This window comes from Alnus glutinosa, chromosome 7, assembly GCF_958979055.1.
Source record: "Alnus glutinosa chromosome 7, dhAlnGlut1.1, whole genome shotgun sequence".
Taxonomy (NCBI): Eukaryota; Viridiplantae; Streptophyta; class Magnoliopsida; order Fagales; family Betulaceae; genus Alnus; species Alnus glutinosa.
In genome coordinates, this window is record NC_084892.1 from 27672704 (window position 1) to 27700686 (window position 27983).

Here is a 27983-nt window from a genome sequence, read left to right on the forward strand (position 1 = left end):
GTGAAAAATTAGAGATGGTAATTGGATTATTCTAGTGGAGGGTGAAGGCCATTTTTGCCTATTGGTCGGTTGTATGCCAGGTTCTTTATTCAATGAAATCTTTCTTAAAAAAAAAAAAAAAATCTAAACAAAAATTACTGAAAGTTCCTGTTCAATTATAAGGGTGTGTATGAAATTGCGATTTTGTAGACAATAAGTACGATTTTAAACTAAATAACAGAACATAAATCATTTGAAAACTGTATTTTTAAAAATTGCGATTTGAAAACGCAAAAAAGGCTGCATTTTTAAATCCCATATAATATAATTTTTTAAAAAAACATAAAATTTTAAAGGTTAATTTACGATTTTAAATGCAAAATTACAATTTTACCAAACGTTTAACTATATTTTTAAAAATATTTTTTTTAAATTATACGTTTTAAAATTATTATTTTAAATCGCATTTTTTTGAAATCCAAAACCGGACATAAGACAGCCTAAATCTAGAAGTTGGAGCTCTTCCCGGTCGCCACCAATTGGCCCTAAATGTTTCCCTTCCCAATTCGGCCCTTTGCGCAGCCCAACAACCCCGGGGTAGTTCAGTTCAGGCAATTTGTGAAGAAACCCCGGCATGGGCGATGGCCCAGGCCCGAAGAAGGTGGGGTCCGAACCGTACAGAGCACAGTGAATTGAGACGCAACAAACCGATCGAGCTCCCCTCCCCATCGTGAAACCGTATTTCAAATCTTTCTTCTCCCTCTAAACCCTACACGGGCACAGTTCATGATCTTATTCCCAAATTAGGTTTTCTTCAGCAATGGTGGCAGTGATGATGGCCACCAACACGAGGGAAAATCTCGCAAGTTTGGTAAACTCGGTCAAGTCGGCCTCGGATATACCGTCTAAGCTCGAACCCTTGCGCCAATTGAAGCAAGATTTGCTCCAACAAGATCATGCCTTGTTCTCGGAGTTCCTCCCTCTCATTTTCGACCTCCAGTCTGACCGGTTCAGCCCGGTTCGCAAGCATGTTGCCGAGTAACGCTCCGCTGAAAACCCTAGTTACACTTTTCCCGCTACATTTGATTTATTTAATTAGTTTTTATTTTTCCTTGTAAAATCTTTTTTCTTGGAGATAACACTATCGCATGGAAGACTATATATTATTTCCCGTTTTTAGTGTCTTCGCAGCTTGTGTATTTCTGGTTTTTTCATGTGATGAATGCTGTGTTAAAGCTTTATCTGGTTTTGTTTGCTTAAAAATGTAGGATTATTGGTGAAATTGGACTTAAGCATGTGGAATTCTTACCTGAAATTGTGCCTGAGTTGATTAATGTTTTGAGTGACGGTACACCGGCTGTTGCTCGACAAGCCATCGCTAGTGGGATCGAATTGTTTCGTTTGACTCTTGAAAAAGTTACAATTCAGGTTCTTAATCTGTTTTTGAGATCGTTGAATTCATTTATTTGATGCTTGTCGAGGATTATTAATAACCCATGCTGCCAAACTTTTATGCCTTTTCTTCTAGTTTAGTTTTTCATTTTTACTGTACATTTTTCACTATTTGAATTATGTTATGTAGTCATAGATTTGAAAGGACTTCAATTCTTATTATAAACTTGGACATGTTTTCAAACAATTTTCTTGGAAAGTGTTTGAAGATGCTAACTCTTCTATTTCTAATTTTCTACCAGCAACTGATGAGGAATGGCTTTCTCACAGCTTATCTAACTTGTCTTAGGTTGGTGGACTTAAAACGTCTCCTGGTCTACCAACATTTCCAAAAAGTAGTAATCTAGCTTAGTGCGGGTACTTTCAATATAGTAAAAGAGATATATGATGAATTATAGCATTGTCCATGGCTGGCTCCATCTTCCATGAACTTCTATCTAGAGCCATTTCCTCTGTTAAATTCCCACTAATGATGTTTTTCATCATCTCTATGCACATATTTTTTCAGCCTCTCTCTTTTTTTTTTTTTTTTTTTTTTTTTTTTTTGAATCTTGATTTAGATTACTATTGCGCATGGCTGACCATCCTGTATGACCTTCCTATATGCAAAAATGATAAAGTCGTAACAATGGTTGGATATGGTGTTTCTTACAGCATACATTTTTCTGCAACAACCTTATCACTACTTATGTGCTTGCATTTGTGACCATCAGGGTCTATATTCAAGTGAGTTGGACAGTTCACTTGAGTCATCATGGGAGTGGATGTTAAAATTCAAGGACGAAATATACTCGGTAGCTTTTCAGGTAAACAATGATCTTATGATAACATGGAACTCGATATTGTGCATATTCTGATTCATTGTAACGGCATGTTCCCTAGCATGGAAGCGGTGGGACAAGGTTACTGGCACTGAAGTTTGTTGAAGCAGTCATTCTTCTTTACACACCCGATCCTAATGGCTCTCCAGAGCCCCCTCCTTATGAAGGTAATAAGATTTTACTTTATTTCAGGCTCAGTGAGCTTGAACGTCAAGGATATGTAATTTAAATATGTGGATACATTACAACTCAAACAACTTGTATTTGCTTATTTTTTTTGGATAAGTACAAGTGTACAACTTGTATTTGCTTATACAGCACACTTACCCACTTTGTAGGAAAGTTTGTGCAATTTAATATATCTTGGATACGTGCGGGCCACCCTTTGCTTAATGTTGGAGATTTGTCAATTGAGGCCACTCAGAGTTTGGGTCTATTGCTTGATCAACTCAGGTTCCCGACAGTGAAATCTCTTAGTAATGCAGAAACCATTGTGCTCATTAATAGGTAATTTGACCTTTCTCTATTATATGCTTATTCGAATTTTCTGCAAGAATTTTGCTATTTCAGGTTATCTGTTACTTCAGACAAATGGATTTCTTAATGCCAAAAGGGATAAGTATATGATAGAAAAAAGGCCTTTCTCTATCATATGCTCATTGTAGGCTCATACTTGAAACAATAAAATCAAACCTTTATATATATATATAAAATCAAACCTTTATGTTGACATGGAACGAGTTTGTGAAAAATGTAATTCACATCTTTTGAGAGACTTGTGCAGAATTGAGTTACAATAGTGTTCTCTCTTGATGAATTTTCCTCTATGCGTTAATCTCCTCTCCCTCCAGAAAAACACAAAAGAAAAAGGAATAAAAAATAGAAAGATACTCCCTCCAGTCATTATGAGTGTTTGAGTTTCTATTTTTATTTCGTCTAGAATGCATTTCTGATCAAAAAATTTGAAAACATAAAATTTTTGTTTCCCCTTTTACACCTCACTCTAAAATGTTGTTCTTAATGAAAAGTTGAAAAAGAAATTAATCAAAACACCGGTAATACGAGGGTGAATTTAAAAATGAGTTTTTATGACATTTAATGATTCCCCTTTAAAAGGGTATATCTTTTGCAGAAGACACTAATTATGGGAAAGGAGTAACTTTTTCCCTAGGGCCTTTTCTATTCATTGACCTTCCTTAGTTACCCAGGCTTTGTGTTTGGAAAAAGAATTTTTGATGGTAGAATGCTGAGAAAACATCAATTATCCAAACAGATTTTCTTAATGCCAAAAGGGATAAGTATATGATAGAAAACATGATTTTTTCATGTCATGCTCATTTAAAATTGTGTGGTTTATTTGGAAATTCTTCTTATAGTCTATACTTTCTTGTCACTTAATTGCTAGTATCTGTTTATGCTATTTGTTAGGTTCTAGTACTGCAGCTTGGCTTTATCTTTCTCTTTATTGCTACATGTTTTTTTACCAGTCTTTCGGCAATTGCAAAACAAAGGCCTGCATTCTATGGACGAATTCTGCCAGTTTTACTTGGTTTGGAACCCTCGAGCTCTGTGATCAATGGAATGCATGTTTCTGCTGCACATCATGCTTTGAAAAACGCCTTCCTCACCTGCTTGAAATGTACACACCCGGGTGCTGCTCCGGTATTTCTTTTATACTTAACACATATTTGATGTTCTTAAGCGAGTAAAATTTAAAAACTGTTGGCGCTTCTCAAATGCTGAAAACTCTTCTCAAATATCAATTATCCAAACAGATTTTCAGATGTGGCCCCTGCCACTAACACCCTTTTTTTTAAAAAAAAAAACAAAAACAAAACTCTTTTCAACAAACAAAACACTTTTCACACAACACTACTCAAAAAGAACTAAATACATGCTCATTTTTTTGGGTGTGGATCTTCCTTGTTACATTAAAAAACATTAAAAAAAAAAAAGTGGTGGCGGTGGTCATTGCAGGGCTGCCATATCCGTCTAGCGTCTCCGTGGTCACCACTAGATCCATCTGGTGGCCCTGCAGTGGAAACTCCGGTAGGTTTTTTTTTTTTTTTTTCCTTTTATTTTGTGAAAAAAATATTTAGGTTTTTGTTTGTCAGAAACACTCCTCAAAATTTTACGAAAGAAATTTTTTTGTGAACTCCACATACATCAATTTTTTCAAATGTGACCCGCACCAAATCGATTCTCGATTTTTACTTTTTTCAAAACCCAAGACCCAAAACATTTCTCGAAACTTTACCAAACCAACCATTTTCATTCCCCTTCGTCTCTTTATCTGGATTTATGACTAACATGTTGTGGTTGGATTAGATTTCAAGTATGCAAGTTTTGAATCAAATAAGCTATTAACTTTTCCCCCCTGTTTGTGGAGCAATATGTGTAGATATTTAAAAAAATTCTATTGGATGGTACTGTTGTCAAGTCTTTGCTAACTTTGAAAGGCACATGACTTGACATTGATACCTTGAGACTTGCATAGAGACAAGGAGAGGCAGTTATAGGGTTACTATTCTGCCCTAAGGCTGCCTGATGCATGCATTTAACTCATAAAACTCAATAAAATATTAATACGTTAATACTTGTAAAATAGTTTTTACTTTTCTTACTATTTTCTTTTTCATATTTGACTGGTGTTAAAATCTCAGATATATGATTTGTATTGAGAATTACTTATGTGGCTTTTATGTGCGCGTCATACATATATTCATATAGATATGTACACAGGCACAAATAGAGTATATGATATGTACATATGTATGCATTTATTAACATGTGTCTATTTGTGTATGTATGTATGTATTGAATATACGTTACTAAATTGGTTGTATGTGTCTATGTATGTAAGAATACATGTATCAAATACGCATTAATAAATTGGTTGTCAATCGCAGGCCTCTTCTGTCTCTGTCTCTCCTGAGCTGATCTTAGGCCTGTTTTCTCATTCAATATAAAAATGTCTTGTTCATAAAAGTCAGCAGAGAATTTAATTTGATTATTAAAATTTTGCATATGATGCCTTTCCTTTGGATCATGGTCACTCACAGACTGATACTTATATCTGAATTTGAATATTATGCAATCAAGCCGTATCCCGAGTCTTTGTGAGACTAAATCTTTTGATAAAATCATAGGCTACCGTACCTTTTAGATAATCTCTTACCATGGTCTATAGAACTATTATGTCATTGATATATGTTATGTTTCACAACTAAGTTTTTATCCCAAGTAACTGGGGTCAGCTAATTTATATGTCCCTATTTTCTCATAATTTTGTGTTTATGTATTGGTTGTTGTTTGGTAGTGTTATTGTTAAAATTATTTTCTTTTTTGGTTGTCATTGGTTTTTTGATGCTGTGGTTGAACTCCTCACCTCACCTTTCTTTACTCTTTCTTCCTCACTTATCCGTTAGTTGCCACAGGACTCTTGACTGATAGTGGGTTTATCTGGGTATTAACACAACTCACGCACAAGACTCACAATCCAAATCTGAGTCTTGTGCGTTGCAATCTATTTGGAAGACAAGTGATAGGACTACATCTCCTATCCGAAGTTTTAATGCTGATATGATAAGATAGAGTTCTATGATAAGATAGAGTCCTTCTAGTATTCTACTTCTATGTTCACAGTGAGAGTCCTAAGAGATAAAGCTAGATGAGTTCTAGTCTAATGTAAAGAGAGTCCGGGTAATCAGAGTTAGTGTTTGATTCAAAGTCTTTTGTAATCAGTCTATATATATGAATGAACGCTCATGTTATTGAGCATGGTTGAAAACCCAACAATTCTAAAGTTCGATTATGGTATCAGAGCCTTTTCATAGACAAACGTCTTGGTTCATTGCGGATTCTGATTCTGATTCTCCTTCTTCCGTCGCCTCTGTGGCTTCTACAGCCACTCAACCCCAAACACAAACCCCCTAGCAAGTTGTCTTTACCGTCCCAAACATGAACCCCAATCTCCATATCAAGCTTTCTAAAGGAAACTTCATGGCTTGGAAGACACAAGTCCTTGCTTATATCAAGGGACATGATTCTTACAGATTCCTTGATGGCTCCAATCCAGTCCCGGCTCAAACAATCCCAAATCCCAGTACTGACGTTGGAGCTGTTGCAACTATTGTCAACCCAGACTATCTCGTGTGGTGCCAAAGGGACCAACTGATTCTCAGCATCCTTATCTCAACTCTTTCCGAACCATATGTAGTGCATGCCGTCGGTTGTGCTACATCCTCAGCCTTATGGAAAAATCTGCTCACTATGTTTGCTTCTCAGGTTAGAGCCCGAGTAATGCAGATTTACTTTCAACTCGCCACTGTTAAGAAGGGAAATACCTCAATTACAGAGTATTTCCAGACTATTAAGACCCTTAGTGACACCCTGGCTGCTGCTGGTCAGCCTCTCAACGACTTTGATAGTGTCTCATTTCTTCTCAAGGGCCTTGGATCCAAATATGACCCTTTCGTTACATCAGTTACTACCCGGGTTGACCCTCTCTCCATTGATGAGTTATACGGCCTTCTTCTTGCTCATGAGATGCGCCTGGAATAGCAGGTTCCAACTCTTGACATCCAACAACCAGTGGCAAATCTTTCCTCTCGGGCTCCCATGGCTAGGGGCCAAGGTTCTCGTGGTCGTGGTAGCCGACCATATAACCGTGGTGGTCGTGGTTCATTCAACAATAATCGTGGACGAGGCTTTTATTTTTTCAGGATGCTGCATCCTCTTCCCGCCCAACATGCCAGATTTGTGGCAAGCTTGGACACACAGCTCTTCCCTGTTATCAAAGGCAGGAGTCCTCTTCCTTCTCTGATTCTCCACAGCCTTCCCCTTAGGCTTATTACTCGTCTCCGATGCTGCCTGCTGAGGACACACGGTACCCTGATACAGGGGCCACTCATCATATTACCAACGACCTCCAGAATCTCAATCTGTCACATGAGGAATACACTGGACAGGATCAAATCCGTGTAGGAGATGGAACAGGTTTGCCAATTTCTCATACTGGTTCTGCGTCTTTATCATTATCTCGTCGGTCTTTTATTCTTAATCAGCTTCTTCGTGTCCCTCAAATCTGCAAAAATCTTCTCTCGGTTAGACAATTTGCTGTTGATAATTCCATCTTTTTTGAATTTCACTCATTTCATTTTGTGATCAAGGACTCTCAAACAGGAACCATCCTCCATCGAGGCCTCATTAAGGATGGGTTGTATCAACTCACTCCTTCATCCAGTTCTCCACCAATCAAACAAGCCTTCTTAGGTTAGCGCACTTCCACTGCTCACTGGCACAAGCGTCTCGGACATCCTGCTTTTCGCACTGTCCACCGTGTCCTATCTCAATTTCAGCTTCCAGTTCTTCCCAATAAGGCAGCCTCCCCTTGTAATGCTTGTCCTCAGGCCAAGGGTCATCAACTGCCATTTGTTATTTCCAATTCCCGCATTTGTAAACCTTTAGATTTAATTTACTCAGATGTATGGGACCTTCCCCAACTCTTTCGTTTAATGGAAATCGTTACTATGTGTCTTTTATTGATGCCTTTAGTAGTTATACTTGGGTGTTTGCTATTCAATCAAAACCCGATGTTATGTCAACTTTTCTTCAATTCCAAGTCATGATTGAACGCTTACTAAACTCCAAAATTAAGAGTGTTCAATCTGACTGGGGTGGTGAATATCGCAATCTACATACCTATTTTCAATCTATAGGTATTTCTCATCGCATCTCGTGTCCTCGCACACATCAACAACAAGGATGTGTTGAGAGGAAGCATCGTCACTTAATTGACACAACTTTGGCTCTCTTGGCCGATAGTCATCTCCCTCAAAAGTATTGGGATGAAGCATGTTTAACTTCATGCTATCTAATCAATCGACTCCCCACCCCCTTATTGCAAAACAAATCTCCTTTTGAGAAACTTTTTCATCGTACTCCTGATTATAAGTTTCTTAAAGTTTTCGGTTGTGCCTGTTTTCCTAACCTACGTCCATATAATTCCCACAAATTCTCTTTTCGTTCAAAAGAATGTGTTTTTCTAGGTTATAGTGCCCATCACAAAGGCTATAAATGTCTTCATATTGAATCTGGAAGAATGTATATCTCACGAGATGTCATCTTTCATGAGAATAGATTCCCCTTTGCTGTTGTTCCTTCATCCACAGATTCTGTATCACCTACCCCAGCTTCAGTTCTTCCTCCTCTACTTTTTCCAGCATCTGTCTCAACTAAGCCTTCACATCCTGTAATAGTTTCTCCTTCCATATCATCTTCTAGTCAATCTCCCCCTTCTTCTGCAGAACAAAGCATGCCTAGTTCACTCTCTGGCCCGGATGACCTTCCTGTTCGAACTCATCCAATGTGTACAAGATCCATGAATAATATTATTCAGCAGAGACAGCTTATGGACGGCACCATCAGGTATCCTATTACTCGGGTATTATTGGCAGAAACTCAATCTGCAGGTGTAGAGCTGACCTGCTTCTCCAAAGTCATTACTGTTCCTGAATGGAGGAATGCTATGCAAGTAGAATTTAACGCTCTGCTTCAAAACCAGACTTGGGTTTTTAGTTCCTCCGCAGTCTTCTCATAATGTTGTCTGCTGTAAATGGGTTTTTAAACTCAAACGGAGAGCAGATGGTTCAATTGAACGTCACAAAGCCAGACTTGTTGCCAAAGGCTTTCATCAACAAGCTGGCCTTGATTATGGCGTGACATTTAGTCCGGTTGTGAAGCCTACAACAATCTAGACTGTTCTTTCTATTGCTCATTCAGCAGGTTGGCCTCTCAAACAGATTGACATCCAGAATGCTTTCCTTCACGGTTTTCTGTCTGAAGATGTCTAGATGGTGCAACCTCCCGGATTCATCAACCCCAATTGTCCTCAGCATGTGTGTAAACTCAGAAAGCAATTTATGGTTTAAAACAGGCTCCCCGAGCCTGGTTTTCTCGACTGAGCACTAAACTATTGCAGCTCGGCTTTGTGGGTTCTAAGGTCGATTCCTCTCTCTTCATTTATAGGACCAAGGATGTCACTATGTATCTTCTTATTTACGTGGACGACATCATCATTACAGCTTCCGTTCCTGCTGCCATTACCGAGTTACTTCAGCTTCTAAGTACTGACTTTGCAGTGAAAGAGCTGGGTGATCTTCATTATTTTCTTGGAGTTGAAGTGAAATCTGGTTTTCTACTCTCCCAACGCAGGTACATCTTGGATCTTTTGAAGAAAACCAATATGATTGAGGCCAAACCAGTTACATCTCCCATGGCTTCCCCCTCCACACTTTCGGCCTTCACTGGTGATCCTATGGAAGACCCTTCCCTTTATTGGAGCACAGTTGGCTCCTTGCAATACCTTTCGCTCACTCGTCTTGATTTGAGCTTTGCTGTCAATCGAGTGTGTCAATTCATGCATAGACCACTCAAACCTCGTTGGCAAGCAGTTAAACGGATTCTTCGGTATTTGAAGCATACTCCTTCCCATGGTCTTCTTCTTCATCGCACCTCGAGTACAACTTTGGCAGCTTACTCGGACGCTGACTGGGCTGGTTGCTCAAATGATCGTCGCTCCACGGGTGCATACTGTGTTTTTCTTGGTTCCAATCTGATCTCCTGGAGCTCCCACAAACAGCCAACTGTCTCTCGGTCATCAACGGAAGCTGAATACAAGGTTGTTGCTAATACTATTGCCGAGCTCCTCTGGGTTCGTGCCCTCCTTCTAGACCTTGGCATTGGTCTCTCTTCTACACCAACATTGTGGTGTGATAACATTGGAGCTACATACATGTCGGTCAACCCAGTTTTCCATGCGCGTACCAAGCATGTGGAAATTGACTTCCATTTTGTACGAGATCGTGTTGCTGATAAGTCTCTGAATATTCGATTCATTCCTAGTTCGGATCAAATAGCTGATGTGCTTACTAAACCTCTTGTCTCCAACCGGTTTCAACTTCTATGTTCCAAGCTCAACGTGTCCTCTCCCCCGTTGATCTTGCGGGAGGGTATTAACACAACTCACGCACAAGACTCACAATCCAAATCTGAGTCTTGTGCGTTGCAATCTATTCGAAAGACAAGTGATAGGACCACATCTCCTATCCGAAGTTCTAATGCTGATATGATAAGATAGAGTTCTATGATAAGATAGAGTCCTTCTAGTATTCTACTTCTATGTTCACAGTGAGAGTCCTAAGAGATAAAGCTAGATGAGTTCTAGTCTAATGTAAAGAGAGTCCGGGTAATCAGAGTTAGTGTTTGATTCAAAGTCTTTTGTAATCTGTCTATATATATGAATGAACGCTCATGTTATTGAGCATGGTTGAAAACCCAACAATTCTAAAGTTCGATTACTGGGATAGGCGATGAATATATTGGCATCGCCAAATTGGTTTAAGCTTTCATTACTTTCATAACTTGTACTGGAAGAAGTTTCTTTGATATTTTAGTAATTCACTTGTACATCCATCAAGCCAGTGCCCTAAATTGCAGTTTCTACGCTGAATTTTTGCTTTGTCACACAGAATTGATAAATAAGGGATTTTTTGGTTTCTGCAGTGGCGGGATCGTTTGGTTGGTGCCTTGGGGGAGATTAAACCTGGAGGGTTGGCGGAACAAGATCTTCAACAAGGTTGCAAGACTAATGGAAGTCTAGGCGAAGGGAAAGAAGATTCACCAGTTATTAAGGTACCTGTCAACTTTGCTTCCCATTCTATTCGTAGGCATGTAAAGAGAGATTCACATACCCCAGGATATTCTTGACAATTTCTTGACAATGGCTGAAATATTTTACAGGAAGAGAAACCCACAATTAAAGCGTGTGATGCTGTGGACAGTAATTTGGGGAGAAAAAGATCTGGATCACCGGACAGTAGTGATCTGGCCGAAGATGAAGATGTGCCTGAAAAACGAGCAAGACCATCGCCTAGTGTCTCAGAGGAATCGACTAGAGAGTTGGATAAGAAAATCACAATGCCTCGGGATGACGTTCCTTCAGCTCGTCCAAACACTTCCAGAGGAGATGGTGATTCTGGACCTGTGCAGCAGCTTGTTGCTATGTTTGGTGCGTTGGTTGCGCAAGGTGAAAAAGCTGTTGGCTCTTTGGAGATTCTTATCTCAAGTATCTCTGCCGACTTGCTAGCTGAGGTAGTGATGGCTAATATGCGTTACCTGCCTCCCAATCGTTTCAAAGCTGAACAAGATGAAGATTCGCTGCTGAACATGACTATAGCTGGCAGTGATACTCAAGCTAAATATCCTCCATCATTTGTAGCAAATGTTCTGTCACTTTCTAGTACTTTCCCACCAATAGCCTCACTGTTAGATGCTCAACAATCTGCATCCAGTGATATAGTGGTATGGTTCTCTCTTTTAATTCTGATTCTGAGAGCTCCTTTTTTATGTTCCTTTTTTTTTGGGGGGGGGGGGGCGTGTGGCTCAAAGACTATTATTTAACACTTTTATTTTCTGATCCTCTAGTGATTTGTAATTGTATTATATTTGTTTTTTAGTTTTGCTATTCTGAGATTATTCATATTAATGTAATTGTAGAAACCTCATGGCGAGGAAGAAGGTGTTGTGGCTGTTCTTGCATGTGTTGGCATGGACCATGAATCTGATAATGCAATTTCGCCCACTGGTTTACTAGCTTCTTCTGATGTTGTTTCGTCTGGAATGGAGAAAGGCTGCTCTCCTATTCCATCTGATATCCATGATGTGGGGAATCTAGAGAGCGAGATACCTGGCCTGGATTCTTCTGCGCATGCTGATGGATTGTCAGAGACATTGGTTGCTTCCTCTTTGGCATCCACTGATTTAGAAGAAGCCAGTCAAGAGCAAGTTACAAGTTTAGGTCAGTCATCACTGAGTTTACTTCCATCAATGTCTACAGACAGGTCTGAGGAGCTTAGCCCAAAAGCAGCTGTTACAGATGTCACTAGCCTGGTCTCGTCAACGGCAACTTCTGTTGGGTTGTCTTCTCATTTTGTCTTGCCCAAGATGGCAGCACCTGTTGTTTACCTTGATGATGAACAGAAGGATCATTTGCAGAAATTGGCTTTTATGCGTATTGTTGAGGCATATAAGCAAGTAGCAGTTGCTGGAGGTGCACAAGTCCGCTTTTCACTTCTTGCAAATTTAGGGGTTGAGGTAAGATTCTATCTTTTGAAAGATGTTTATTATCATCTGTACTGTTTGTAACAGAAAGGGCTGTTTTATATATATGTATATATATATATATATATATAGTAAGTTTTGTGATGTAAAATAGTTGTATGGCCTTATACCCTGCTGTCAGTATGCACTCAACTTTTCTTTATTAGCTTGTTTTTCAATTTGATTTTATTGCAGTTTCCCTCAGAGTTGGACCCCTGGATACTGTTACAGACGCATATATTGGAAGATTATATGGGTCACGAGGTAAGTGAGTTTTCCAGCTTTTGTTTACTAGTTAGATACTGGCCTAGCTTTGCTTAGCGTTTTTAACTGGTTTATAGCTTCTTACATCATGAGTCTGGAACTGAGACCTTTAACAACCTTGCACGCATTCATATGTGTGTACTTGCTGAGAACTTTAAAATAACTTTTTGTTTTTGAAAAGTAGACAAATCTGACAACTGGACACACCTGTATGCATGCACCTTAAACCTAGCTATGGGATGTAGATTTTCCATGTACTACTTCGTTTCATTGAAGTCTTTCTATCAGATGAAGAAAACACTAATGAACTTGGTGGCCGTTACCATGTCCTGTCTGTATGTTTGTGTTGAAATTTGTTAGTTGTTGAAAAGGGCCACTGTGTTACTTTTTGCTCACTGCATTCATCTGACACATCAACTGACAGTAATCACTGGATGTCTTCAGGGGCACGAGTTGACATTGCGTGTCCTCTACAGGTTATATGGTGAGCAAGTAGAGGACCGTGACTTCTTTTCTTCTACAACTGCAGCTTCTGAATATGAAAAATTCCTTCTTACTGTGGTGTGTGTCCATTTTCCATATTTAATTCACTTGTTCTTTTGCAAGGCAAAAGCTGAGCAATTTTTTTCTTGTGCAGGCGGAAACACTTCGAGATTCTTTTCCACCTTCAGACAAATCATTAAGTAGATTGCTTGATGAAGCTCCTGATCTGCCAAAGTCGGTTTTAAAATTATTAGAGTCCCTGTGTTCTCCAGGAAACTGTGACAAAGCTGACGAGTTGCAAAGTGGGGATCGAGTTACTCAAGGTCTCAGTGCCGTGTGGAGATTGATTATGCTGAGGCCTCTCATTCGAGATGTGTGCTTGAAAATTGCTTTACAGGTAAGCTTCTCTTAACCATGAACTTCATCATATCTGTTTATGTTGTTTCCTAGTTGCAGTATAGCATCTAATTCTAGTTATATCTTCTTTTGTTATGTTTTTTGTTGTTGAGAATTGCATGGTTTCTTCTCATATATATTGATAGGGATGTAAACGAAGCAAAGCTACCCGTGAGCTCGCTCGGGCTCGGCTCGATAAGACTCGGCTCGTGCGCGACTCGGTTATTAAATGAGCTACTCGCGGACACAGAACTAAACTCGATTATTAAACGATACATACCCGAATAAAACCCGGCTCGCTCGTTTAAAGTTCGCGAACATACTCGTAAAAAGGCTCGGCTCGCTTATTAGCTCGACTCGTATATATTTATTAATATACATATTTATTAATAAATATATGTATATATATTGATAAAAATAACTTATTTAGTACATCACTTATGAATTAACAATATATAATTATTGTTATACAATATATATAATTATTCGTTATATCTATTAGTATTTATAAGTATCTATATAATATACAATTTAATTATAAAAGATAATTAATATCTAAAGATTGTTGAATTAACAATAAATTGTTAATCATATGATTTAATGAAAATCTTGATACTTAATCGTATTATTCAAATAATCATATCATATACAATGACATTGTAATTGGTATAATCCCAAATCAATTGATTAGCATTAAAATTAACAGTGTGTTTCTTATAATCACAAATTAAGTATAATTATTTGAATTCATATAATTAGATTATATATATATATATATTATTATTTTTTTTGATAAATCATAAATCTTTTATAAAATCATCCAGAAAAGGCTTGCTCTGTAAATACATATGATCATATGTATTATCACTAGGAATTTATATGAAATGCATATTATCTAACAATTTATATAATATTAAATCTTATGTGATATAGTACATTATATCTTTTATTATACAATGTAATAATCATATAAAAAATACTTATTTGTATCATTGTATGATTAAGTGTGATACAAGTTCTAACAATGTACTATGATTCAACAACAATAGTTAGGTGATATGATCTAACAATTCATTTAATTTAATTTAAGTATGATCTAACAATTTATATGATATTAAATCTCATGTCATATGACACAATGTACAATATAATAATTAATCATATCAACAATACTTATTTGTATCATTGTATAATTAAGTGTGATTCAAGTTTTAATAATGTACTATGATCTAACAACAATAGTTAGGTATATGATCTAACAATTCATTTGATTTAATTTAAGTATGATCTAACAATTTATATGATATTAAATCTTATGTCATATGACATAATATATAATGTAATAATCATATTAATAATATTATATCATATGCATGTTATTATTAGATACTAAAGAAGTTGGTATAAGTAATGAATTATGATTCATAAATTTCATGTTATATTATAAAGAATATGTGAATCATAAATCATAACTATATATAATTAAAAATTAAACTATAACAATAAATTTTTATAGCCACATAATGACATAGTTACATAACTATATAAGTCACAACTCAAAAGTATGCAATTCACACCAAGTTACTAATATAAATTATAATAATCAAGTATCTAGTTATTATTATTTTATTTTAAATATAATTAATAATAATAAGGGTTTTACTCGAGCTGTGAGCCTATGAATTAATGAATTATGATTAATTGTAATTTGTGTTAATGTGTAATTACTAATTATGAATTTATGATCAATATTTAGGGTTAAATACATATTTACCCCCTGTGCTTTACGAACTTTATTTTTTGCCTTCTCAGTTTTGTTTTGTATCAAAATTGATACTTGTAGTATAGGAAAAGACGGAAATGGTACCTCCGTCCAAAACTAACGTCCAGCCACGTCATCCTACAGGTGTCGGCGTACATGCGTGACACTTGTCCCCATGGCATACCTCAGCGCTGACGTGGTTACCATTTTTATTATTATTTTAATGATTTTTTATATATACTAATAATAATAATAATAATATAAAATAAAATAAAATAAAATAAAAAAAAAAAAAAAATCTGGGGTGGCTGCCTCCCCCATTTTGGCCAAGGGGGTGGCTGAGCCACCCTCAAGGTACCATTTCTGATACTTATTCAAATTACATGGGTACATCATGAAATTTATAAAACCACAGGGGTATATATGGGAAAAAAAAATTCGTGTTTAAGTAACAAACATTTAGCCATTTTTTGGGTTATATCAATTGGCCACGCATATAATTTTGTGTTTCCAATTGTTACACATGAGTTATTGTGTTTTGTTTTGTCTTTTTTTTTTTTTGAAGGGTTCAATTCTTGTCAACATGTTATTTTGATACACGACAGGCATACATATTACTTTTTGTTCAAAACAGGCATACCAAATATTATTTGTGTATAGAGTACCAATTAAAACCACATGGGGCACATCATGAAATGTATAAAACCATAGGGGTATATATTGGAAAAAAAATTGTAGATTTTAATTTTAAGGTTTTTTTTTTAAATTTTTTGAAAAAAAAAAAATTATAGCGGTGGCTCAGCCACCCCTTTGGGCCACATGGGGTGGCCGAATCACCCCCTTGGCCAAAATTTGGGTGGCCGGCCACCCCCAAGGGCCAAAGTGAAAAAAAAAATAAAAAAATTAGGTTTTGGCCCTTGGGGGTGGCCGACCCACCCCCATTTGGCCTGGGGGTCTGGGGCTGGTTGTGGCCCATGGGGGTGGTTCGGCTACCCCCAAAGACCAAAACCTAATTTTTATTTATTTATTTATTTTTATTTATTTATTTTTTTCACTTTGGCCGTTAGGGGTGGTCGGCCACCCACATTTTGGTCAAGGGGTGATTCGGCCACCCCAAGTGGCCCAAAGGGGTGGCTGAGCCACCGCTATAATTATTTTATTTGTTTTTTTTAAAAAAAAAACCTTAAAATTATAAACTACAATTTTTTTTTTTCCAATATATACCCCTGTGGTTTTATACATTTCATGATGTGCCCCATGTGGTTTTAATAAGTACCAGAAATGGTACTTTAGTTTTGTAATAATATCATAAATGGTACTCTATACACAAATAATATTTGGTATATTTGGTATGCCTGCTTTGAACCAAAAGTAACATATATGCATGTCGTGTATCAAAATAACATGTTGACAATAATTGAACCCTTAAAAAAAAAAAGACAAAACAAAACATAATCAGTCATGTGTAACAATTGAAAATACAAAATTATATGCGTGGCAAATTGATATAACCCAAAAAATGACTAAATTTTTGTTAATTAAACACAAATTTTTTCCCCATATATACCCCTGTGGTTTTATAAATTTCATGATGTGCCTCTTGTGGTTTGAATAAGTATCAAAAATGGGGGTGGCAGCCACCCCAGTTTTTTTTTTTTTTTTTTAATATATTATTATTATTATATAAAAGAAATCATTAAAATAATAAAAAAAAATGGTAGCCACGTCAGCACTGAGGTGTGCCACAGGGATATGTGTCGCGCATGTACGCCAAACTTTAATTTTGATTAATAATTTAATCAGTTTTAGTTTTATCTTTTTTCCCACCTTCAGAAGAATAAAGCATAGGCATTTTCACTATCATTAGAATTTTCTAAAAGGTTACTATCTCGGTTTCATATATAAATTTCTATAGAATCTTTGAAAAAGACTTTCTTTCATAAGAAATAAAAGACTTATTATTAATGGGTGGCTCCGCGATTTCTTATGGGCACAGGCATCCGACACCTGTAGGATGACGTGGCTGGACGTTAGTTTTGGACAGAAAATTAGAAGGAGGTACCATTTTTGTATTTTCCTATACCACAGGTAACAATTTTGATACAAAACAAAACTGAGGGGTAAAAAATAAAGTTCGTAAAGCACATAGGTGTCTAGCCTATTTAACCCTAATATTTAACAAATTACTTAATTAAATATAAATGTATAATTGTATCAATATGACAATATGTAAAATATAAGTTAGAATTAGTTAGTTTTAAGTAATATGTAACAATAAACGTGTACAGGATTATCTGTGTACAATTGTCAACAAAAGGATTTTGTGTGTACAGGATTATGACAAATATGTAATCAATATGCCTGTACAGCAACTCAGCCAATCAGGATTATATTTCCTATGTACTTGCTGCAACTTCTGTGATTCAGCGTGAATTTTGAATCCCCACTCCCCAGCTCGATTTTCTAACCGGACCAGACAGGCGACAAGAGCGTGTCACTGCATCAGGCCTCACTCGTCAGTTGTCAGTTGTGGATCGCACGTTACCGAGGACTCTTTTGCTTTTTCTTATTATGTTTTGACCGTAGGATCTTCCACCAAGGAATCTTGGCCGTTCCAAATGAAAAATGAGGAAAACAGCTATAACGCAATCTTGGGAAAAAAAATTATGTGGTGTGTAAATTGAACATGGGATCAATCTCATTGATCTGATCGGACGGTCTAAAATTAATCCAACAATTGATGATTATATTTAACGGTCTGGATAGCAGTTAGTATAGAATTTTGGTACATTAGCATGTAGGAAATTTTTTTTAACGTTCGTGAATCGTGAATCTTCTATTGAAAATTAAAAATTTTAAATGAACAGCCAGTCGACCACACCACAGACCATTTTCTTTTTTCTTCTCCTCCTTTTTTTCTTCCATTTTATTTTCTTCTTCTCCTTCTTTTTGCCCCCTCCCCTGCGTCATCCAGACCTTCCATTTTCTTTTATTCTACTCCTTTTCTTCTTCCATTTTCTTTCTTTCTTCTCCTTCTTTTTCCCTGCTACCCTGCGTCACCCAGACCTCTCCATCGTCGGAACCAGAGCGTTTTGGGAGATTGTGAAAGGCCTCTGCAATCCATCAGTTCTTCTTCTTCTTCTGCTTATTTCTCTTGAGCCACTGCATCAGATCGGCTTTTGTTTTTCTTCCACTACATCTGAAAATGGGAACGACTGCGAAGTCTACGAGTCGGGCGAGCCGAGTGCTCAATAAGACACTCGACTCGTCAAAAAACCGAGCTCGAGCTCGAACCTGGACATGATTTTACTCTTGGCGAGCCGAGCCGAGTTCCATATTTAATACCCGTCACGAGCTCGAGCCGAGCTCGAGCTCATAAACTTTCTTAACGAGCCGAGCTTGGACAACTACTACTCGCCCGAGCTCGGCTCGTATACATGCCTATATATTGACCATAACTCCAGCCACCCTAGGTAAATAAACAGAACCTTATTAACATCTGCTTGATTTATATCTGACTTCTGGTGGAAATTTGAGTTTGTTGATCAATCCTTTTGGTAAAATTCTCCCTAATTTTGAAGATTCCATGGTAATAAGGTTGGTAACGAACTAAGCTTGTTGATATTTTTCTTCTTCTTCTTTTGGTCATGGTTTACATTTTCCCAATATGAGATTATAAGCTGACATCTTGTGAATTCCAATTTTTGGGTGTTGTAATTCTATGACATTAATTGATTTTAACCCGTTCATTTATTCTTTATTTACCGCTTCTGTTTCTGTTTTCTTTTTTTCTTTTTCTCTTTTTCTTTATATCATTATAAGCACATGCTTAATTATGGAAAAGAACTGAAGTTTTTCCTGTCTCTTTATTGACTTTGATTGCTCTTTTACCTCTGGAAGAGTGCAGTCCATCACTTGGAGGAAGTGCGTATGAAGGCAATACGTCTGGTAATTAAGGCATAACTTCCTATTGAAGCAACAAGTCAGCTTTTTAATAAATCTGTCTTACATTTCTGGGTGTATTCCTTTTACAGGTGGCAAACAAGTTGTACCCTTTATCATCCATTGCTAAACAAATTGAGGATTTTGCAAAGGAAATGTTGCTCTCTGTAATAAGTGATGATGCAACAGAAAGAACAGATAGTGAAGGACCGGTCTCTGAATCACAGAAGGTATGTTTTTTAATTTGCTGATGTGGAGTCCCACATTAGGCAAATCCAATTTTACATATTTTTGTTTTGGGTTTTAACTGCATAGCTGTAACTTAATTACAACTCTTACAGTTTTCTGATCTGGAAAAACCTGTGGATGAACATCTGTCAATTAGTGCCAACAGTAAAGACATTTCCTCTGATACTCATCAATCGAGCACGTGTCAAACTGTGTCCTCCCTTTCAGTCTCCGAGGCCCAACGACACATGTCACTGTATTTTGCCTTGTGTACCAAGGTGTTATTTTTTTTTAATTTAGATTCTTCTTTACTCCTAGTTTTCAATCATTTACCCTTTTTTCAATCTTTAATTCAATTAATATTTTTAATTGTGTAATGTAATTGACAGAAGCACTCCCTTTTTCGCCAAATATTTGATAGCTATAAGAGCATGTCAAAGACAGTTAAGCAGGTCTGATTAGGAATGAAATTATTATTATTATTATTTTGGGTCAATTCTTGTCATTCCTGCTATGATTTTTTGCTTCTTAATAGTTGTGTGGTGCAGACGGTTCATCGCCAGATCCCAGTACTAGTCCGTACTATGGGCTCTTCGTCAGATCTTCTTGAAATCATTTCAGATCCTCCAAGTGGAAGCAAGAATCTACTAATGCAGGTTTTGCTGATTAACTGTATAACTTGCCCATCTCCATGCAAAAGATAAATGTGACAACACCCTTTCTTTTTCCCTTTTTTTTGTTTGTATCAGGTTTTGCATACACTGACAGATGGGACGATTCCCTCTTCAGAATTATTATTTACCGTTAGGAAGTTATATGATTCCAAAGTAAAGGTATATCATATTATTTTCTTAACTCTGAAAAAGAAATGAAGCTAATAGCTAATATGTGTTTGCTTGTGGTTGATTACAGGATTTAGAGATTCTTATTCCGATATTACCATTCCTATCAAAGGACGAGGTTCTTTCCTTTTTTTCCTTTCTTTGTATAATTGTGTGATCTGCTGATAGAAGTCATCAAATGGCTGCTACTGTCCTTTTTCTTGCTGATTGAGTTTTCTCTCTTTTATATACTGGTCTTTTATCTTTCTTCTAGCTTATGCCAAGCATATACTGGATTTACTGTTCTTTCAGTTTTCCTTAACTTTCTTATATTTGACTTTTCATTATTTATTCTGAATATTGATTTTAAATATTTAGGTTGGACTTTAGTTTGTTTTGCTGCAAATAATGTCATTAGCTTCTTTTGTTAGGTTAAGCTGATTTTTCCCCATGTTGTGAATCTTCCACCAGATAAGTTCCAAGCCGCACTTGCTCGCATACTACAGGTACATATTTTTTCCTTGATTCTTTTTTTTTTGATAAGTAAGAAGACTTTATTAATGAAAGCGTAAGGCACCCCTAAGTACACAGGCAGTATACATAGGAAAGACCAAAGCTAACCCACAAAAGCCCAAAAAAACCAATAAGAACAACACAACCCATCACCCACCAAAGAACAAACACAACCCACCACCCACACCAAGAAACCCAACTAAGAACAATACAACCCACCACCCACCACAGCGCACAAGCCTACAACAAGTGTGCCTTTCCTTTTCTCCTCCTAGAGTGAACTTCCGCATCACTATAATTAATGGAGCTATGTAGGTTTAGAAGCTCCCTTTTTCCTTTAGACTTTTGACGCGCAATCATTTTCTCCCGCTGAAACTCTTCTTCCATGGCATCCCTAATTGCCAAGGCCTCCTCCCAAAAAGCCCATTCCAAAGCCCAATCCAAGGGCGAAACATCCCAAAAATCATCTTCCTCCTCCTCCCAAACTACCATCTCCCCATTATGATCAAAGCCGATAGGCCAACTCTGAGATTGGGAGAAACCGTTTCCCTCAACGGAACAAGGAAAGATGCAGCCTCTCGGAGGAGAGGAAGGACCAACCTCCCCAACGTCCATGACCTCCCGCATCAAAACGGGAGGGACAGAAACAATCGGGGGAAGATTGAGGAAACCCTTCCTAAAAAGCCCCTGTATAGCAGGAGGCTGATTCTTCTTTTTCTTCGCATGACACTCTCCACCCTTTACCTTAAAAGGAATAGGTTCTGCGGACAGCTTTGAGGCTACCAAAGAGTCAGATAGCAACCCATCATTCCATACCACAGTCTGCCCTGCCCTGATCTCCCTAGCTCTCCTGTAGTAATGCTTAAAAGGCTGCAACAAGGGGGAGGAGGAAGAACGAAGCTTCTTACCCAGCTCAGAGGCACCTGAGAGAGAAGGAAAAACAAAGAGCTCTTCACCACTCAAAGACCCAGACAGCGTCGGAGGACCAGCCAAAGTCGCCGGTGACGGCAAATCCGCAGTCGGCAAAGGAGGGAAGACGAACGGAGTAGCCGACTCAACCATAGACGACCCACCCCCAGAACAGTCTCCGCTCAACAGGTCCCCACTGGGAACCACCATCTCCGACAAAGCGAGATCGCACAGCCCAGAAGAAGCCATCGAAGTCGTCTCCGACAACCACGACCGTGAAGAACTAGGTTTTGGCATGAAGCAACCCAAGCGCAAACCTTTTCGACTCAGACCAATCCTTGCACGCCGGTCCAGTAGCTTCTTAACAGCCCGGCCCAAAGCCAAGTTGAAACCTATGACCCGCTTACTCCACGTGCGCAACTTTGAAATTTCAAATTTCAAACTCGCACGTGGAAGAACAGACTTACCCAGCGGACGGCGAAGCTGGTCCTTACCCATCGGATCGAAAGGCTCCAAGGTAGAACAGTCCAACGCTGACCTCACATCTGCATCTAACACCCTCACCGTCGGAAGAAAGTCAAGCTCACAATGATCCACTGGCACGACCTTACTCCCGGAACAATGACCCCCCATGACAGGCACCTTCTTCACGACAGCGACCGAGCCTGTCTTCACCACCTCCACAAAGGAGGGCCCCTTCGAGAAAGGAACCAAACCCGGCCAAACCTCAACTTCCTTCCCCTTATTCTCCACCAGCTTATGCAAGGACCCAATCCCCCCGCCCACAGAAGCAGAGAAGGAGACAACGGCCTTCCTTAGCCGGAGAATTTGATCCAACCCCACCCTCCACGTCCCTCAGGAATCAGTATAAACCCTTTCCGACCACCCATCCCGAAAGAAGTTGCCTCGATGAAACGGCCGGCTTGGTCACACCCTCTCCGAGCGATCAGGACTCTCGATCCTTCCCTGAAGGATTTGACGAAAGCTTGATCTTCCGGAAAACCCACAAGTGATTCCAATGTCGAAGCCAACCACTCAGAGCACGAAGGACTGATGAAAATTTCGCCGGAGAAACTTTTTCTCTTTTCCCCCACCCTCATCGTCGACGCCCCATCCAAAACCGAGAAGACAAAAGTCTTCGACTCCACGAAAAAACTAACCTCCATCTCAAATAACACCCGGAACCCAAATGGCCGACCCAGAGAATGATCACATTTTCGTCGGAGAGGAGCCACACAGTCACAGAACCCACCGGTAGACGCCCCTACGCGCACAACAAGCGCAACCCACAAACACCTGACGCTCAAGAAACTATCCCCCAACCACTGAGATCTACACCCAACAGAAGAAAACCCCAAAACTAAAAGACCCAAGCGAAGAAGAAAAACTAAGAGAACCTAGTTTGAGTTTCAATTCATATGTCTAACCATGCTTCTCTTCTCAAATTCATATTATTTGCTAAAACCAAGACACTGCAATTCTAAAAATCTTTTCAACTCAAGTACTTGGGAAGGTTGCTTCAAGCATCTTTGGCTATTCTTCTTAGTTGTATTAGTGCTCTCTGGGTATTTAAAATGCTATGTTTTTCCTAATTGTCGTATCCTACAAGGCTTTTATAGATCATATGCGTGGATCGTACCATGGCCTTACAATTGCCTATGACATTTGTGATAGAAAAACGTAATTTGTGAACTGCATTTAATTAGCTTATTGACCTTTCCATCTCCTATATCCGATTGCTTACACTTTACTGAACCTAAGAGCATTCACATCCGGTTCTTCAAACCCACTTTTTCTTCAAATTTTGAAGAACCACACCTTAAAATGCCTATGCATCCCGTTCTTTATCATTCTTCATTTTGGACAAAATGCTTTAGTGATCCTCCATATAACCTTAGCTTCGTTATCTCTATTTGGGGAAAATACACTTCACCCCCCTCCCCCCAAAAGAAAAAAGTATCCACATTTTTGTTGTGTCCAATGTTCAAAAAATGACAATCAACCCCCTCAATGTATCTTATTGCGGCAAAAAATACCATTCGTCTATTTTTTGTTTCTTTGGAAGGAAACCAAATCACGTGCGTGACACGTGGCCTTTTTCGACCAAAACTTTCGAAAATGCCCTTTGTTACCAGGGGGGGGGGGGGGGGGGGGTAAAAACAAAAGGCTTAAATACAAAATAAAAAAGAAATTAAAAAAAACTAAACTAAACTAAAAAATTAAAAAATAATAATAATTAAAAAAAGGCCAAAAAAAAAAAGGTGGGGGGTGGTTGAGCCACCCCATTTGGGCACATGAAGGTAGTTTCGGTCACCCCTAGACCGGCTGAATTGGGGTGGTTCAACCACCCTGTGTGGCCAAATGGGGGTTGCTGAAACCACACTCAATCCTCGGCCACCCTCATTTGGCCACACGGGGGGTGACTGAACCACCTCCATGGGCCACAAGAGTGGTTCGCCACCCCAGGCAGGCTGAATGGGAGTGGCCGGGCCACACCCATTTGGCCACACGAGAGTGGCTAAACCACCCCCAGTCTAGTCATAAGGGTAGTCGAGCACTTGAGCCACCTCTTTTGGCCTAATGGGGTGGTCGGCCACCTCTACTGATTTATTTTTTTGGCGCTTTATTTATTTATTATTATTATTTTTTTATCTTGTATTGTTTTTGGTTTTTTGTTCCGCCCATAGAGAAAAAATAGACGGACCATATTTTTTGCCATAGTAAGATACATTGGATGCTAAAATGCAAATGAGTGGATACTTCGGGGAGTAAACTGTAATTTCCCCCCCTTTTTTTTTATTCAAATCTCTCTTTAATCTAATAAAACTCTCTCCCCTCTCCCTTCTCTAATAGAAACTCTCCCTTTAGCTCTCTCTCTCTCTCTCTCCAAATCAGAAGATTTATGGTTGTGTCGTGGATCTGCTAGGGCGAGTTGAGGATTTTGTTTGGGGGGCATTTCTTGCAGCTTGTAAAGCACGTAAGCTTACGGATTTGGGCTAGTTGGCAGCTGGAAAGGTATTAGATCTGAGGCCAAATATGGCGGGGACTTTCGTGATGCTGTCAAATATATATGCAGCTGAAGGTAAGTGGGGGAAGTTTGCAGATATCAGGAAGTTGATGAGAGGGCTGAGTAAAAAAGAGGCTGTGGGAGCTGGATTGAAGTAAAAGACCAGGATTATAGTTTTGTTATTGGACATAAGATGGGTTCTCACATTAAAAAAATAGAATAAAGAAAGAATAAAGAAAAATGAAAATGAATATTTCACTGAAGTAGTGAAAAATAAAAATAAAAATAAAGAATGGGATGTAGAGTGTTTTTCAAAAGTGATTCTTTAAAATAGAAAGGGTGGGGTTATTCTTCAAAATTTTGAAGAACCGGATGTGAATGGTCTAAGACTTTCAATCATATCAGTAACTTTGCTGGGTTTTTCTGGGTACTCAAAATCATCAGAGCTTCTCTTAACCCATTCACTATGCTGTATTTGTTTGTTATCAGTTAACCATTTAAATTTCCATGGAATTATAAGCTGTCAGAACGCAGTAGTCATGAAATTTCTGTAGTACATTTTGGATCACAGAATGCTTGCTGTCTTGTTTTTCTTATTTGTTTACCTTATCTTCTTTGAAGAATTATTCATCCAGTTGAGAGATGCATGGAAGAAATGTTTTTACTTCACATGAACTGTTTAGTGATTTCATATCTAAAAGAAGCTGATACATATACTTGGCTTTTAAATGCATATCCTACTATCTGACGGTTCCTTATATATTGTTTGATCATTGATTGAATATATATTATCTAACTAAAAACATAAACAGGGATCATCTCATTCTGGTCCAGTGCTCACTCCAGCTGAAGTGTTAATTGCTATCCATGCGATCGATACTGACAGAGATGGAATTCCCTTGAAGAAGGCATGGCTTTTTTGTTTTTACCCTCTTTTGAAATCGTACCAAAAAAGCAGTCCATTACTGAATAATGTTATTTTGTTGAGCAGGTCACAGACGCATGCAATGCTTGTTTTGAGCAGAGGCAAATATTCACGCAACAAGTGCTTGCAAAGGTTTTGAATCAGTTGGTGTGTACCATCAAGAACTCCCAACTTTTTATCATCTAAATTCCAATTATGTCTGTCGGAGCTCACAGATGACCATGGTTTTCCTCTGCAGGTTGAGCAGATTCCTCTTCCTTTATTGTTCATGCGGACAGTGTTACAAGCCATAGGTGCTTTCCCAGGGCTGGTGAGAAATTAAGCAGCATGTTCTCTTTTTCTTTTTCTAAGAGCCATATTGTAATTTGTGCGTGTTTAGGCGTTTTGTGGATTCATGGTATATCACTATATCCTGATGTGTTCTTAGGTATTTTTTTCTGTTACATTTTTGTTTATATACTCCACTCATTAAGTTGCTACAGTCAACTGATTGAATTGGCTGCTTTCCCTTTAATGTGAGGGAAAAAAAGGGGAAAGAATTTTCTGTGTTTGTTAAAATTCATTTCTTTGCTCAACATGTTCATAACTTTTAGTTTACTCAATGATTTAAAAATGATGTAGGAGGATTTTATAATGGAGATCCTGTCTCGTCTTGTGAGCAAGGAGGTGACTATTTTTTCATAGTAAGCTGATTGCTAGTCATTTAGAATTTCATTCTTACTTTATCTCCGATTTACTGAGGCATTGCAGATTTGGAAATACCCAAAGTTGTGGGTAGGATTCTTGAAGTGTGCACTCCTGACAAAGCCTCAGTCATTCAGCGTGTTGCTTAAGGTCTGGCTTTTCTGGTTCTACTTGTGTTGGTAATTTTTCCTCGTAATGTTTAATCATGTCAAATGTGCTTGCTGCAGAAACTATTGCAGATCATAGGCTCTTTTAACAGTTACTGATCACATGTCAATTCTCTCTCTTTTTATCAATTTTTTATTATACTTGCAATTCTTGATACTGAAGATAAAAAATAAGTACAAAGTTAGCCGGTTTTTATCTGGTTTAGTAAGAAAATTCATTAAAGGGTGCCAAGAAGGAAAGACAACCCAAGTACACGGAACTATACTTGAGGAGAACATCTGCAGAAAACTCAGATGCAATCAAATTTTAAGATTCAAGACAATATGAATTCTGTGTAAAGTTAACAATTCGTATACAAGAGCCTCAAGAATGAAGGAGAAAAATAAATAAAAATTTGAGGCAACTGCCTCATTGGATAGCTTCACCTCCTTTCATAAGGACAATGGTACTAGGTCGAGTTCAGGAGAGGGAAGTAATTCCCGTCATGGGTTTAGGATAATGTTGTGGGCTTTAGAAGTTCTAAAGGATTTGTTCTTTCTCTGTTTTGATCATGTGTTTTGTCTTTCAGCTACCTCCAGCACAGCTGGAAAACGCATTGACTAGAACTGGAGCACTAAAAGCACCTTTGATTGCTCATGCTAGCCAACCGAACATCCGATCTTCACTTCCAAGGTTCATAAGGAAATTTCATTTCTTTTTAGCTTTCTGTAAATCTGCAAAAAAAAAATTTAAAAAGAAAATAAAAAGAAAAAGAAAAAAAAGAAATTGGGGCAAGGAGAAGTTGGGGAAAGAGGCCATCTTACTCCTGATAAATTAGCTTCTTCTCCTATAGTCATTACAGGACTTGCTTTGGATGTATGTGTTTCAGATCTGTCTTGGTGGTTCTGGGAATTGCACCAGATTCACAGACTTCAAGTCAGGCACAAACGGGAGTTGCCCCAGATTCTCAGAATTCGAGTCAGGTGCAAACAAGTGAGGCTCAGACTGGACTTACAAGCAACTCAGATAATGTGGTGACAGAGAAATCTAAAGAATCATCTGGTGCTACCTGACTTCACAAGAAGTTGATTTTAACAGAGTTTGATTTCACATTTCAATTTTGACATTGCTTAGCATACCAAAGGTGTCCCTAGCTTAGCCAATTGGGTCATCCCAAACTCCCATAGCCAGGGCCTCTACGTCTATAATCTCATTCTAAATTAGTGGAACAGGAATACGTGGCATATATATGTCGTATTACTACTCTTGTCAGCAAGACATTACCCAGAGTGCCGTTTACAAAGAAATTGCAGAATTTGAGGGGCATGTTGGACAGTGTACAATGTGATGAAATCTTGTATATGAAATAAATATGGTTCTTTTCTTTTTAGATTTCAAACACCTGTACGGTGATCGCTTCTCTTATACTATTATGTGTACGGAGGATTTGCCTTTTCTCTTTAATAAATTTTGTTCATAAAAAAATGTA

General features: G+C 38.1%; 1 protein-coding gene across 1 annotated transcript; it reads left to right on the forward strand.

The window, feature by feature from the left end:
* Positions 1-549: 549 nt before the first annotated feature.
* LOC133872976 (uncharacterized) lies at positions 550-27884 on the forward strand. The gene is made up of 27 exons (XM_062310673.1): positions 550-1017; positions 1248-1407; positions 2145-2237; positions 2314-2419; positions 2591-2759; positions 3740-3914; positions 10818-10946; positions 11055-11615; positions 11811-12407; positions 12609-12677; positions 13122-13238; positions 13315-13557; positions 19219-19266; positions 19353-19490; positions 19602-19766; positions 19878-19940; positions 20037-20144; positions 20238-20321; positions 20401-20448; positions 20741-20815; positions 25551-25646; positions 25730-25810; positions 25902-25973; positions 26285-26329; positions 26414-26497; positions 27084-27187; positions 27384-27884. The coding sequence occupies exons 1-27, from the start codon at positions 800-802 to the stop codon at positions 27565-27567; spliced, it is 4032 nt and encodes a 1343-aa protein (XP_062166657.1). The 5' UTR covers positions 550-799; the 3' UTR covers positions 27568-27884.
* Positions 27885-27983: the final 99 nt, after the last annotated feature.

Bases quoted from the DNA above. Each gene is read 5' to 3' on its own strand.
- LOC133872976 (XM_062310673.1), top strand. From the start codon at position 800: ATGGTGGCAGTGATGATGGCCACCAACACGAGGGAAAATCTCGCAAGT. The intron at 1,408-2,144 runs GTTCTTAATCTG...TGTGACCATCAG, and splicing joins TTGAAAAAGTTACAATTCAG to GGTCTATATTCAAGTGAGTT. The intron at 10,947-11,054 runs GTACCTGTCAAC...AATATTTTACAG, and splicing joins AAGATTCACCAGTTATTAAG to GAAGAGAAACCCACAATTAA.